Raw genomic sequence first — 13,478 nt, forward strand, 5'->3', positions numbered from 1 at the left:
AAAGCACATGTGTAATTCAACCTGAGAGTACAAACATAACCTGAGCATCCTGCAAAACACAGATAATACACACTATCCCCATTATGGTAGCATGGATGGGGAACCTTTGGTCCTCAATATATTGTGGGACTACAACTCCCATCAGCCCCAGCTAGAGCATGGCCAAAGGTTGAGGATGATGGGAGTTGTGGTCCAATAGGCCAAAAGTTTCCCAGTCCTGCTTTAGGTGTTTATGTGTGCTCACTGCTGCTGAAGTCTAAAGCTCGGAGCACATAGGAAACTAGGAAACAGGATGAAGACTTAGAAGGGCTTGGGCCAAGGTAGACAGACAGATGGAGAGATCAAGGAATAGGGAGGCAACAATATACTACATTTAATAAGTCTTTAAAAACACAGGCTCTACAAAATGGGGAATGTACTAGAATAAGAAAAATACAGTAGGAGGATGCGGAGGGTAGATAACACCAGGACCAAGAGCGAGGGAACTAACAACACTGACATGGAGGAGAAACATTTAAACCACAGTCACCAAGACAGGACCAAAGGAAAACAGAGACAACGACTAATGCCACAAAATAACAGAAAATTGAAACAATAAAACATAATTACGCACACTACACCTCAGTGGTACCTCGGGTTACATACGCTTCAGGTTACAAATGCTTCAGGTTACAGACTCTGCTAACCCAGAAATAGTACCTTGGGTTAAGAACTTTGCTTCAGGATGAGAACAGAAATCGTGCTCCGGTGGCGCGGCAGCAGCAGGAGACCCCATTAGCTAAAGTGGTGCTTCAGGTTAAGAACAGTTTCAGGTTACTGTTATACTGTTAAGAATGGATCTCCGGAACGAATTAAGTACTTAACCTGAGGTACCACTGTATTCAGGCCTGAGCTACAGAAGACAAGACCGAGAGTGTACCCAGCACCTGCTTCATGAAAAGACAGGAATGAATGAATGATTCAGAACCTCTCTCAGTGTTCCTGCCTCCATCCACGAGGGGAAGCTCATCCCAATTGAGAACATCTTACATGCATGGGAGTATGGGATTGACTTACTGTGATTCAGGTTTTCAGTGAGAAATCAAGTTCAGAGCGTTGACTGAAAAGTAGGCCCCATGGGCCACCATCTCAGTGTTGCTGGAATGGATTAGGGATGCTGGGATGTTGTCTCTAAAACTGTATTATGAGAATCTGTAGTTCAAAGGAATTCTCTTCCCCACTTAATGTCACCTGCCATGTATTAATAATAATACAAATAACCACCACTGTAAATGCGGGGATGTCTTTACACTCCACAAAACGGTAATCTCTATTGGGCCTATGTCTAACATAACGCTTCACAGACAATCCTTGATAGCAAATAGTGCAAAGAAATGGAAAATGAAAACAACAACAACATCGCCAACTTACAGCCCCTTTGCAGTAAAGTCTTAATTTTCCTGTAGGTGTGCGGACAATCACAGACATTCTTTTCCTAGAACTGAATGAAAGGCATGTTCCATTTCAAAAGGTTTTAAGCAACTTAGTGGGGTGTGATAGACTCATACAATAAACATATATAAGATGGAGCATAAGCATTGATTCCACATATCTTGAAATGAGAAAATGTCCTCTAAAATATGAAGCCTACACCCTCCCCACCCTACAAATGTTTGCAGAATATTCCATCTATGAAACAATGTAAGTTTTGATAATTAGAGTGGTCTTTTCACACATAGGTTTTCTGTTACAATAGAATTATAATTTATTTATAAATAATGTACTATAAGAAACACTGGGAAGGGTGAGTAACTAAAAAGATTGAACAAAATGCTGTTTTAAACTTATGTTGTTGGAATGAGAAAATTAGCAATGTGAGGTGTTAAGGGTTATTTAATAATGAATATCATATTTTTCTCTCTATAAGACACACTTTTTCCCTCCTAAAAAGTAAGGGGAAATGTGTGTGCGTCTTATGGAGCAACACACATGCAGGAGGAGCCTTCGTCCCACTGCCCTGAAGAGGCTTCGCGCGGCTATCCCAGAGGCCAGAACAGCAAGAGAGATCACTGCGCAGTGATCCCTCTTGCTGTTCTGGCTTTTGGGATTCTGAATATTTTTTTTCTTGTTTTCCTCCTCCAAAAACTAGGTGTGTCTTATAGAGTGAAAAATACGGTAAATGATAAATAGGATGGACTTTACAGCTGTACTATTTCTATGGCCAATGAATTGCATATTTTCATGTTTTTGTTCTTTTAATTTCTTTGTGCTTTTATCAGTCTCTTTAAAAATACTATTTTGTACTTTATTGCTATATCTCTCTCTCACACACAATGTCCTACTCTAGTTTTCTAGCTTATTTTGTTGTGCTTAAAAGCCCAAATGTAGGACGTTTCATGAATTAAATTACGCTTTGAATGTCCGTTTTCTCAAACTTTTATTAAATACTGTTTCTTAAACAAGAAAAAATTCACAGATGTTTAATTACCTTGTAAATTCTAGCACATTTAGCATTTCATATCTTTCTTCCTGTCCAAGCTAGGGGGGAAAAATGAAATCATGATTAATTCAGACTTTTAAAAATGTTTTCCAAAAGTTTTTTTCTGTATTAATAAAACTATTAGAAACAACAGTTAAATCTTTACTATTTTAGATGTACTTACAGATTCTATGATCACAGAGTCTGGTGTTCTTCCAGTGAAAACAAAATGGAGGTGCTTGGCTGCTCTAACCAATGCTCCTTCATCTGTAACAAACCATTCCCTGTTATTTGACTAGCAAATTGCTAAAAGTGAAAACAATGAAATCTCAATTTTTGAACTACTCTGCAGTTCATGTCTTAAATATTGGGAAGAAAAAGTACACATTTAAAGTTTCCTGGTGTATTTACTCTTTAATGCGTGTGATTAATGTTCCTGGTAAAGCCTTTCAGCCTCTTCCTACCTCTGTTACTCAGTTTCCCCTTTGTCTTCTGTATATGAAAGAAATTCCTTATCTGGCATCTCTAAATTAGGATATTTCAGTTCTAAACTGAAAGTCAACGGCTTTTAAATCAAAGGCTGTTCCAGCAAGTAAGGGTGTTTCCAGCACATGAAGCACTGCTTAGGAAGTGATCCATACTTTAAAGCCTGATTCCATGTCCCCCACAAGAACAGAGCATACATATGGTGAAAGGCTGTTGGTAGTCTCTGTTCATAGCAGCTTTTCTCTCTCTCATATAAATATATATACATATATGTAGAGAGAGAGACTGTTAGGAAAACGTTCACGACGAGAAGGTGAAAAGTAGGCGGAATGGCTGGCACAGCCGTATATTAAACCGCAAACCACACACCCTCCAAGCCGCCTGTGAGCGTGGTGCGCCAGCCAGGTGAGTGGGGCAGGGGGCATAACGCCCCCTTCGTGACGCAGAAATTGCGTCCCGCCCACAACACCTCCCCTCCGGGAGGAGGAGAGGCTTTTTGTGAATTTGCTGTTGGTGGCATAGAGTGGGTTGCCAGGGTCCAGGTTAAAGAAAGCATTGCACTCCCTAACACAGGGGTCAGCAACCTTTTTTAGCTGTGGGCCGGTCCACCGTCCCTCAGACCTTGTGGGGGACCGGACTATATATATTTTTTTTGGGGGGGGAATGAACGATTTCCTATGCCCCATAAATAACCCAGAGATGCATTTTAAATAAAAGCACACATTCTACTCATGTAAAAACACCAGGCAGGCCCCACAAATAACCCTGAACTGCATTTTAAATAAAATGAAACATTCTACTCATGTAAAAACTCGCTGATTCCCAGACCATCCACGGGCCGGATTGAGAAAGCGAATGGGCCGTATCTGACCCCTGGGCCTTAGGTTGCCTACCCCTGCCCTAACAGGTGCCTCCATGTGGCACTCCTGCTGCTGGAAGGAGCTGTGGAGTCACATTTGTGGGTGCCACCCAGGCTGGGGTGCCGCCACTGGTTGCACTGTCTGCTCGCTTCCCCTCTTGGCGGGGGATGCCGCACAGCTGAGAGATGAAAGGGCCCGTCCCCTCCCAGCTACTGCATGGCGGGCTGCTCAGGTGAGGCAGGTGGGCAGGATGGGGAGCACCTGCAGCCGGGGCAGCACAAAAAACTATTTTTTGTGCCCTTACACTATACTTCTGCTTGCAGTTGTACTAACTTGACGCAATCAAGTTGTAATTAGCAGTGCTTCTTTTCTGGGGGTACTCAAGGGTAATCAGTACCAGCACCTTTTCCTAGAAGAAAAGCACTGGTAATAAGTACCTAAGAAAATCCTTTATTCTAGTGATTTACCAGGTGAGTCCCGGCTATGACCTTACGTGTTTACAGCAGAAATGCATTATGATCAATAGAGGAGCGTAATCTACTCATTAATAATATGCTGACTTTATGTCACTTTAAAAAATAAATAAATTAATCAACTTAGTCAATCCGCTCAGCAAGGGTATAATGTTCTTCAAAGGTTTCAATGACCTTACCTGGAGATGCTGCTTGATAAATGATCTTATCATCCTCTCTTTCTGGAACTGCTGTATGACACACTGCCATCATAGTTAGAAACTCACAAATTATAGGTGCAGTTGGCTAAAACAGACCCACATAAAACAATACAAATTAATTATGCCTCATTCCAAAATTTAAAGCTATAAGCATATAAGAATAGTTCAAACCGTAGCTGTGGAGAGTATATTATTTTTTTATCAGACTCAAGCCTTGTTTTATTTTCAGTCAGCTACAAGAAGACATGGGAAGGTATTAGTGGGACACAGACTTGTCTTAAAGAGTATATTGTCCTAAAAAGTATATTATCAGGGCATATATTTCTGCTATTCAAGGAAAACAGAGAGTCAAGCAAGCTAATACAGGGGACTAGCGCTCCCAAGATGCACCAGTTAAAGGATTCCTACTGGAATAATTATAACAGATTGAATGTGAACATAAATTGAATTTAACATAATAAACCCCTAAGCAGGCTTAAATCTAAGAAAGACAAGGAATAGGAAAGGGACACAAATGAAAGGAAAGGAAAAAGATAAGGGAAGTTCAGGGTTTAAGAACTTGAGAGAAGAGATACTTTAAAATAGTATTTAAATATTTGCAAGGGAAGATGTCTGGATGTGCAAGGAGTTAAATAAAAGTGGACAGCAAGAGAGAAAGGATCAAGGTAATGAAACAGAAGGGTCAAAATACATTTTGTGTTGGTGACGTGCTTTGTCTTTAAGTTCAAGACACTTTTTCACAAAGAGCCAGTGTAATGGAGCCCCTGAACCTGCTACATGTGTGTGTGTAAAGGTAAAGGTAAAGGGACCCCTGACAATTAGGTCCAGTCGTGACCGACTCTGGGGTTGCGGCGCTCATCTGGGTGGGGGGAAATATCCTGCTGGAGTGAAGGGAAGGAGAACTTTCCTCCATGAAAATAACAGGCAGGCATTGGAGCCTAATCCAGATTGTATGGGTAGATGGGCACCTAAAGTCGTGAAGGGAATAGGGTTTTGTAGTAGAAAAGGCTACCCCTCTGGTCACTGGTTCTCTGCTCCAAACCGCATCCTCCTCTTACAAAAGTGGCCATCAGCGTTTTACACACATTTACTTGGAACTTTTAGTTAGACCCTTATGAAAGTAAATCTTATTTAAATTGATGTGACTTTATTGAAAGTACACATGCAGATGACTGGAATATAAATTAAGTTTCCTGTTTGTGATAGGCTCCTTTTGCTTTGCTGAATTTCCGTTTTTTCTTCATAAAAACGTAGTATTTATTTCTATATCTTACATGTTTGTTTTGGAGGTTTTCCAGTAATGATGAATCACTAAACACTTTTTCATCTCCAGGTTGTGAGCCTTGCCTAAAAGAAATAAAAGAAAAATGAAAGCATACAAACATTTAATTTATCTCTTAATAATACACATCCTAGGACCACATGCTATAGAGCAGACACAGGGCTTGATTACACTGTGTTAGTATCAACTAATATAGTATTAACTAATACAGGAATGCAATCTGTATTTATTAAGGAATCCTGAAATTTTAATTACTCTTCATTTGAGTGATTGTTTGCATAATTCAGCTAACTTCAACAAAAGAAATGCCCATATGCGGGTTCCAGATAGGATCTTGATATACAAATACACATAATAAACAAATTATAACTTCGCTAGTTTACCCATGCATATTAATAACTTGACGACTACAACATCAAATCATGACTTGCATGTGCAAGTTGCAAAGCAACTTCTGCTATTACCAGGTTTTCTATCAGGCAAGAATTTCACTTTGTTGGACTCTGGCATTTATGAATGTTTTGCTAACAAGGGAACTCTAAGCTCAGGGTATTTATATGTTTAGAAATTTAACAGGTTTGGAGAAAAATACACATTTTACTGTGTAACCAATACCTGTGTGACCAGCAAAGCTTCCAATGCCTATATCCTCAACAGGGAGATACCTGTGGCATTCAAACTTTGACACTGCATTTAGAGGTACTCTCCTTCAGAGTCAGGAATTGAGCCACTTATGTACACTATCAATTTCACTATGTGGCTGGGGGAGTCCAGCCAGATGGGCGGGGGGGTATAAATAATAAATTATTATTATTATTAAAGTATTATTATTTAATTTAAAAAGTTGTTCTATAGTTAATAATAAAGATACACATTCATATTCATCCTCCAGGTAACCCATTTATTGATTTGCTTCTACAAAGCTTATGTGGAGGTTAGGATTGGAGGTTATTACATCCAGTCTTTATTGAGCGTTTATTCTGATTTTTTTTTTTTGTCAAGAGGTTAAATGACAATGAGCATTCATCCTGCAGTGCTTGTGGGGTGTGTGTGGGTATGTGTCTGTCTGTCTGTCTGTCTATCTATCTATCTATCTATCTATCTATCTATCTATCTATCTCATGATCAATCATTCCTTCATTCTACACTTTTCATTTCATTTCCCTGTCACTTTCCTAACCACAAAAAGTCTGTTTCTTTCTTAAAGAAGATTTATTGTGCCAGGGCCACAGAGTGTTTTAAACATGCAGATTTCATTTTCCTGCTCTGCACTTGAATCCTACTCACAAAATACTGACAGTCTGCATTCACCCAAGCAAAAACAACCAACGCTAGAAGAAGGTTAGTGCTTACCACTCGTCTGTAGCATAGCCATAATCCTCTGATTCCGGAGAATGGCTGTGTGGAAAGAAAGGAGGCAAAGAAATAGAAAATAGCTCTGAAAGGCGTCAAGTTCAGGTGGCACATAAAGGAGAATTTAATGAAAAGGAAATGAAAATAAAATGAACACAGAAAACAAAAAGGATTGTGATATGAAACACACTGTGGAAGTCTGCTGAGAGCTAGTTAGTTCCGTCAACAAAGTTTAATATGCCAGGTAAGGTATGATGTCTTAAGGTGTGAAGATGCTGTAGGGCAGGGTGGGGATATGCAGGCCTGCAGGCCAAATGAGGACCCTCCAGGCTTCTCTATGTGGCCCTCAGAATTTCCAGGCTGTACCCCTCACTGGCCAAACTTCATATTCTGAATGTCTTTTCTGGGTTGAAATGTATCCTGGAACTCTGATAATGCCTCTTGCTTGCTGGCATGGAGGACAGAGATTTGTGCGTGTATAGAAATAAGCCTATGCATAAAACCGTAAATAAATTTACATTGACTATTCCACTCAGTGTTGCCCCTGAGCCTGCCCACTGCTGGCATGTGGCCCTCGGATGGCTGTCCAGAAGAAAAAGTGGTCCTTCAACTGGAAATGATTCCCAACCCCCGCTGTAGGGAGTGTGGAGGATGAGAGGATTCTCTCAATCAACCTGTCCACCCTTTCCCCTGCAGGCCTAAAAGCTTAACCAAAATATACAGCTAATTGAAATAACTTAGCTCCAATAGCGTTTTTCATTTCACTCAGTTATTCAGTAATCAATTGCAATTATATACAGTGGTACCTTGGTTTTCCAACAGCTTAGTTCACAAACAACTTGGAACCTGAAGGCTGCAAAACTGGAAGCAGGTGTTCCGGTTTTCAAACTTTTTTTCGGAAGCTGAATGTGCTCTGTTCTGCGTCCCCCTGTGTTTCCTCTTGCACTGCTAATTTGCATCCCCCCATTGTAATTCAAGCCTTCTGTTTCTGATTGAAGTGTTCGGAGGTGATATTTTGGAGCTTATATTTGGTGCTTTTGTTTTTGCTATTTATTTTGCGTTTTTTGTTTTGAGGCTTTTCCAGTTAATTTGTTTTTGTGACTGTATGGAACCCAGTGCAGCCACTGATTGATAGATTGATTGCGTGACTGCGGAAATGGATAAAAGCCCCCCATCCAAACAATGAATATCATCAGTGCAGGTAAGTAAAAGTTTTAATTTTAATTTTTACCTACAATACTGTTTTATTTATTTTATAGTACAGTACATTGTTTATTGCTTTCATTTTATGGATTAATGGTCTCGTAAGATAGTAAAACTGATGTTAAATTGCTGTTTTAGGGGTTATTTCTAAGGTCTGCAATGGATTAATCTGTTTTGCATTACTTTTTATGGGAAAGTGCACCTTGGTTTTGGAATGCTTTGGTTTTGAAACAGACTTCCAGAATGGATTACGTTTGAGAACCAAGGTACCACTGTACTCAACTCATCAAGACAGAAATATCTGTGTATTCCAGCTATAGCAGTCATTGGAGATGGAGTGGCTTGTCCTATGCCATCTAACTCTCCAACTTTGTATCCTTATGTAACCAAAATGGTTTGGAAAACAACAGCAACAGCAAAATATTTAGGGAAGAAAAGAAACTCCTGAGGGACACAAACACATGAAATAGTTCAATGAGGAAGGATCATGTTCAGGAGACACGGATGAGGGGAGAAAGCAGAATAAATAGAAGACAAGGGGCCGATGAGAAGAAATGGAAGAAAATATATTGGAAGAGAGCATCGCTTGCGGGCTGGCTCGAACCCGAAATAAGAGCATTCAACATTGCAACATTTCACTGCAGATCTCAATGGCCAGGTTTCCTAAATTGAAAATATTCCACTTTGCTTGAAAAGCCTAAAGGTACTTTCACAAGAAGCATCAAGGACCTACACAGTCCTCAATTATGCAACAACAATTCATTTTAGCAGTTAAATAGGAAATATTTTAAAATCAAAAGACCCTTTTTATTTTACTTTTCTGAACTAGGACTTCTAAAGATACTTATTAGTCTTATGGTTACTATGAGGTGTCTTAACCCAACTGCTCAAAGTCTCAATTATAATTTCTGAATAGGTATAATATGTATATATGAAACATCCAGATGTCTGTTCATGTGCTATAAAGTGAAGGTATTATTAAATTGCTTAAGAACCAGTAAAATATTGCTGAAATCATAGTAATTCATAGGTTTCTGGCCTTTTTAATTGCATTTTGCTTTTAACTGCTAAAGATATATTCCAATTTGAATTGATGTTTTAAATTCTGACTTGATTGAAACCCCAAATAATAAAAACTATTTTCACTAAAGCAGCAAAGAGTACAAATGCAACTATATTTATGGAAAAACTTACCCATAAGCGATTCCTGCAATAGTACACTTCTTAAACTGCATTACGTTGCATGTCAGGGTGCCAGTTTTGTCAGAAAATATGTATTTGACCTAAACAAATGGTAAGGCTGATTAAGACTTCTCATTAAGCCTACATTCCTATTATTAATGTCTCAACTGTTAAAAACTCTTCGTGTTTTAACATGCTGTATAAATAATAAATGTTGAAAATGCTAAACAACCTTAGCAAAAAGAAGTATTACTGGCTGGTTTGGATGGAAGGTTTGTCATTGGTTCCTCTAATCACTGTGTCCCCTCAGAACTCCTGTTTCACCTCCAATGCTACCAGTTGTTCAGTATGGATGTAACTTTCTGCAGCAGCCTACATGCCTACAAGCTCAGACTACCCAAGGGATTTCCAATCATATGTGATAGAAAACACATAACTCTCCTTTTAATCCAGCTCTGTTCTACCATAAAGACAAGAGTTAATGTTTTTAAACAAGTGACACGCCCCCCCCCCCATGCTCAGACGGAGGTCTTTCCAGAGCTTTTATCACCATATTTAAACTGCATGTAGGAAGATTCAGAAGGGATAGAGCATGGGTAGGCAAACTAAGGCCCGGGGGCCAGATCCAGCCCATTCACCTTCTCAATCTGGCCCACGGACGGTCCGGGAATCAGTGTGTTTTTACATGAGTAGAATGTCTCGTTTTATTTAAAATGCATCTCTGGGTTATTTGTGGGGCATAGGAATTCATTCACCCCCCCCCCCAAATAGTCCGGCTCCCCCACAAGGTCTGAGGGACAGTGGACCGGCCTCCTGCTGAAAAAGTTTGCTGATCCCTGGGATAGAGTCCTCTGCATCCTAGTCTAGGAGTGAAGTAGCTCCCAATCCCTTTTCCCCAGCTAAAAAGAGATTGTTTTGTTTTTCTTGTTCTTTCATGCCCTCTAGTGGATACCACTGGATTGCTGCAATTCTAAGCCCTTTTATAGCTGAGAGCGAGGCTTCTTGCTGTTTGGGATTATGTAGCCCTTGCCTGCCCTTCTCACAAAAAAATGGGAGACCGAATGTTTATTTTTTGTCTTGCTCATTGGTGATGTCTCTTCATGAGATGTGAAGAAAGGCCTGCATGCAGCTGATAAACAGGGAGTCTCCCCTTCTCAGCCATGCCACAACAGATTGCTGGGTTTTCGTGTGGAAGTTGCACTTCACTAAATATCTATTGACATAACTGTTGAAAAAGCCCTACCCTCTATCAAGAGAGTTCTCCATTCTCTTAGGAGGGCATAGAGATGTCTAATCAGGACAGGGATGGGGCGAAGTGTCTCTTTTGGGCCACGCCTTCAGATGAAGTGTCTCTAATCTTTAGGACTAGGGCAAATATTGGTACTGCTTTACCAACATTGGGGTGGTGGTGGGGAGACACAGCTCTTTACCCTGGTTTTTGCCATGTGATATGTTTATTTTTAGGACCCACCTTATGTTTGCAATTGTAAGTAGTTTTAAACTGTTTTTAACGTTGTGTTTTAATGGTTGTAACCTGCCCTGGGACTTTAAGAGTGAAAGGTGGGTAATCATTATTATTAATAATAAATATAGGCGATGTAAGAAACCAGAGGAATGTTTCAGGGTGTTTCGAAGCAAAATATAGCAAAAAATTTCTAAGGAAAAATATCGAAATCTAGGAACCTATTAATTTTTCATGGAAACTTTTAATAACCAATTTCCATGAATTTCAAAACCATTAAGTGTTAGGAGGGACAACCTACCTGCCCAAGTTCTTCATTGAGATTGGATGTGCGAGCCATGGCAGAAGTGTCTGTAGGTTCATAGTGCATGTCAATATCCTATCAAAAGGAAAAGGCAACATTTAAAAAGCTGGCAACCCACCATTTCATGTTGTTACATGAAAATAATGTTTCTTGTTGTCAGTGTGACGTATTTCATGTAGATACAGTTATCCAGAATTCCGTATGTATGCTGATCTCACTTAGCAAAAAAAAATCTACTAGACATGCATAAGAAATAGAGTAGCCAACAGTTGCAGGGGGAAAGTCAGGCTGGCTAAAGCTCAGAATGAGCTCAGGCTTGCAAGAGAGGTTAATAATAATAATGAAAGTTTCTTCAGCTATGTCCGAAGTAAGAGAAAGAACAAGTGGTAGGTCCTCTGCATGGGGAACATGGAGAAATGCTATTGGGTGACCAAGAAAAGGTGGAACTACTCAACACCTACTTTGTCTCTGTCGTCACCCAAAAGGAAAGCAATGTCCACCCTGATAACAGAATGATGTAAGGAGGGAGCTGCAGCCCAAGATAGGAAAAGAGGTACTAAGGGAACACTTTAAATGAATTCAAATCTCCAGGGCCTGATGAGCTGCATCCAAGGGTACTAAAGGAGCTTGAGGATGTAATTTCAGAGCCTTTCTCTATTATCTTTAAGAATTCTTGGAGGACAGGTGAGGTCCCGACAGACTGGAGGAGGGCAAATGTCCCCATCTTCAAAAAGGGGGGAAAGGAAGACCCAGGTAACTACCGACTAGTGAGCTTGACGTCGAAACCCGGGAAGATCCTAGAACATATAATTCAACAGTTGGTCTGTAAGCATTTAGAAAAGTATGCTTTGACTGCTAAGAACCAGCATGGGTTTCTCAAAAATAAGTCATGCCAGACCAATCTGATTTCTTTTTTTGATGGAATTACAAACTTGGTGGATCAGAAAAATGCTGTGGACGTAGTGTATATTGTTCAGTAAGGCTTTTGACAAAGTCCCCCATGATATTCTTGCGAGGAAGCTGGTAAAATGTGGGTTGAATGAGATAACTGTTAGGTGGATTTGTAGCTGGTTGACTGACCAACCCAAAGAGTACTCATCTATGGTTCCTCGTAATCCTGGAAAAAAGTGACAAGTCAGGTGCTGCAGGGTTTTGTCCTGGGCCTGTTGTTGTTTAATGTCTTTATAAATGACTTGGATGAAGGAATTGAGGGCATGTTCATCAAATTTGCAGATGACACCAAACTGGGAGGAGTAGTTAATGCCACAGAAGACAGAATCAGAATTCAAAATGACTTAACGGATTGGAGAACTGGGTGCAAGCTAACAAAATGAATTCAATAGGCACAAATGTAAGGTTCTGCACTTAGGCAGGAAGAACCAGATGCACAAATATAGGGTGGGGGGGGGGGGCTGATTTGCCAGTAATACATGTGAAAAGGATCTATGGGTCTTGGTGGACCACAAGCTTAACTTGGAGCTGGGTATGTTTAGCCCAGAAGAGAGGAGAATGAGAGGTGATATGAAAACCACCTTCAAATATCTTAAGGGCTGTCACATGGAGGAGGGAGCATGCTTGTTTTCTCCTGCCCTGGAGGGTAGGACTCGAACCAACGGTTTCAAGATGCAAGAAAAGAGTCCCCGAGTGTCAAAGTTAGCTCTCTGGATCCCTTGTTAATTTCCCCCCCTTCAAGTGACATACTGTCTTGCATAATTAAAAACTGCTTTGAAACTCCATTCTGTTTAGAAAAGCAAATCCAAACACCCTTGGGCATGTGAAAGTAGCTGCATGTTTATTTGGATCTAAATCTTATTGTAGATGCAGTATACTGCATAGTGTTATTCACTTATCATCTGTGCTCAGCATGTAAGGGCTGTTCATCTCCCACACTGCATATAGCAAATGAAGGAGGAAGTGGAACTGCCCCTGCTGGCCCCGCCCATGACATCATCATGTTCCCAGGTAGGCCACCAAACTTTGTGGGTTTAGTTGAATGCTGGCATATAGCTCTTACCAAGATACCACTCAATGAACAAATGTTGGGGCCAGGGACAAGTTGAGGGCAGGGGGAGGGCACAGTTTTCCTTCCACACGTTCAGTATATGTGTGGAGGAGTTATCTGAATGCCATTACCATTGCACTTGTTTCTGAAGTTTCTATGGGCAAAATAAAATCGCACAGGTGGACCCTGGGGCAGCATGTGCTTCCTTTGCAC

At 40.4% G+C, this 13,478-nt stretch overlaps 1 protein-coding gene across 8 annotated transcripts in view; it reads right to left on the minus strand.

Annotated features, from left to right (window-relative positions):
* ATP8A1 (ATPase phospholipid transporting 8A1) overlaps nt 1-13,478 on the minus strand; it is a 74,105-nt gene that overhangs the window by 26,513 nt on the left and 34,114 nt on the right. For 5 of the 8 annotated variants that reach the window (XM_083458050.1, XM_083458051.1, XM_083458054.1 and 2 more), the window contains 8 exons: nt 11,261-11,338; nt 9,510-9,598; nt 7,113-7,157; nt 5,752-5,824; nt 4,457-4,562; nt 2,643-2,725; nt 2,468-2,517; nt 1,411-1,480 (listed from right to left, as the gene is read on the minus strand). In XM_083458050.1, coding sequence (XP_083314176.1) covers nt 1,411-1,480; nt 2,468-2,517; nt 2,643-2,725; nt 4,457-4,562; nt 5,752-5,824; nt 7,113-7,157; nt 9,510-9,598; nt 11,261-11,338 — 594 coding nt within the window. The remainder of the gene's footprint in view (nt 1-1,410; nt 1,481-2,467; nt 2,518-2,642; nt 2,726-4,456; nt 4,563-5,751; nt 5,825-7,112; nt 7,158-9,509; nt 9,599-11,260; nt 11,339-13,478) is intronic. The other 3 variants (XM_083458052.1, XM_083458053.1, XM_083458057.1) reach the window with 1 other exon arrangement.

The sequence above is a fragment of the Podarcis tiliguerta genome, assembly GCF_965153285.1.
Source record: "Podarcis tiliguerta genome assembly, chromosome: 9".
Lineage (NCBI taxonomy): Eukaryota > Metazoa > Chordata > Lepidosauria > Squamata > Lacertidae > Podarcis > Podarcis tiliguerta.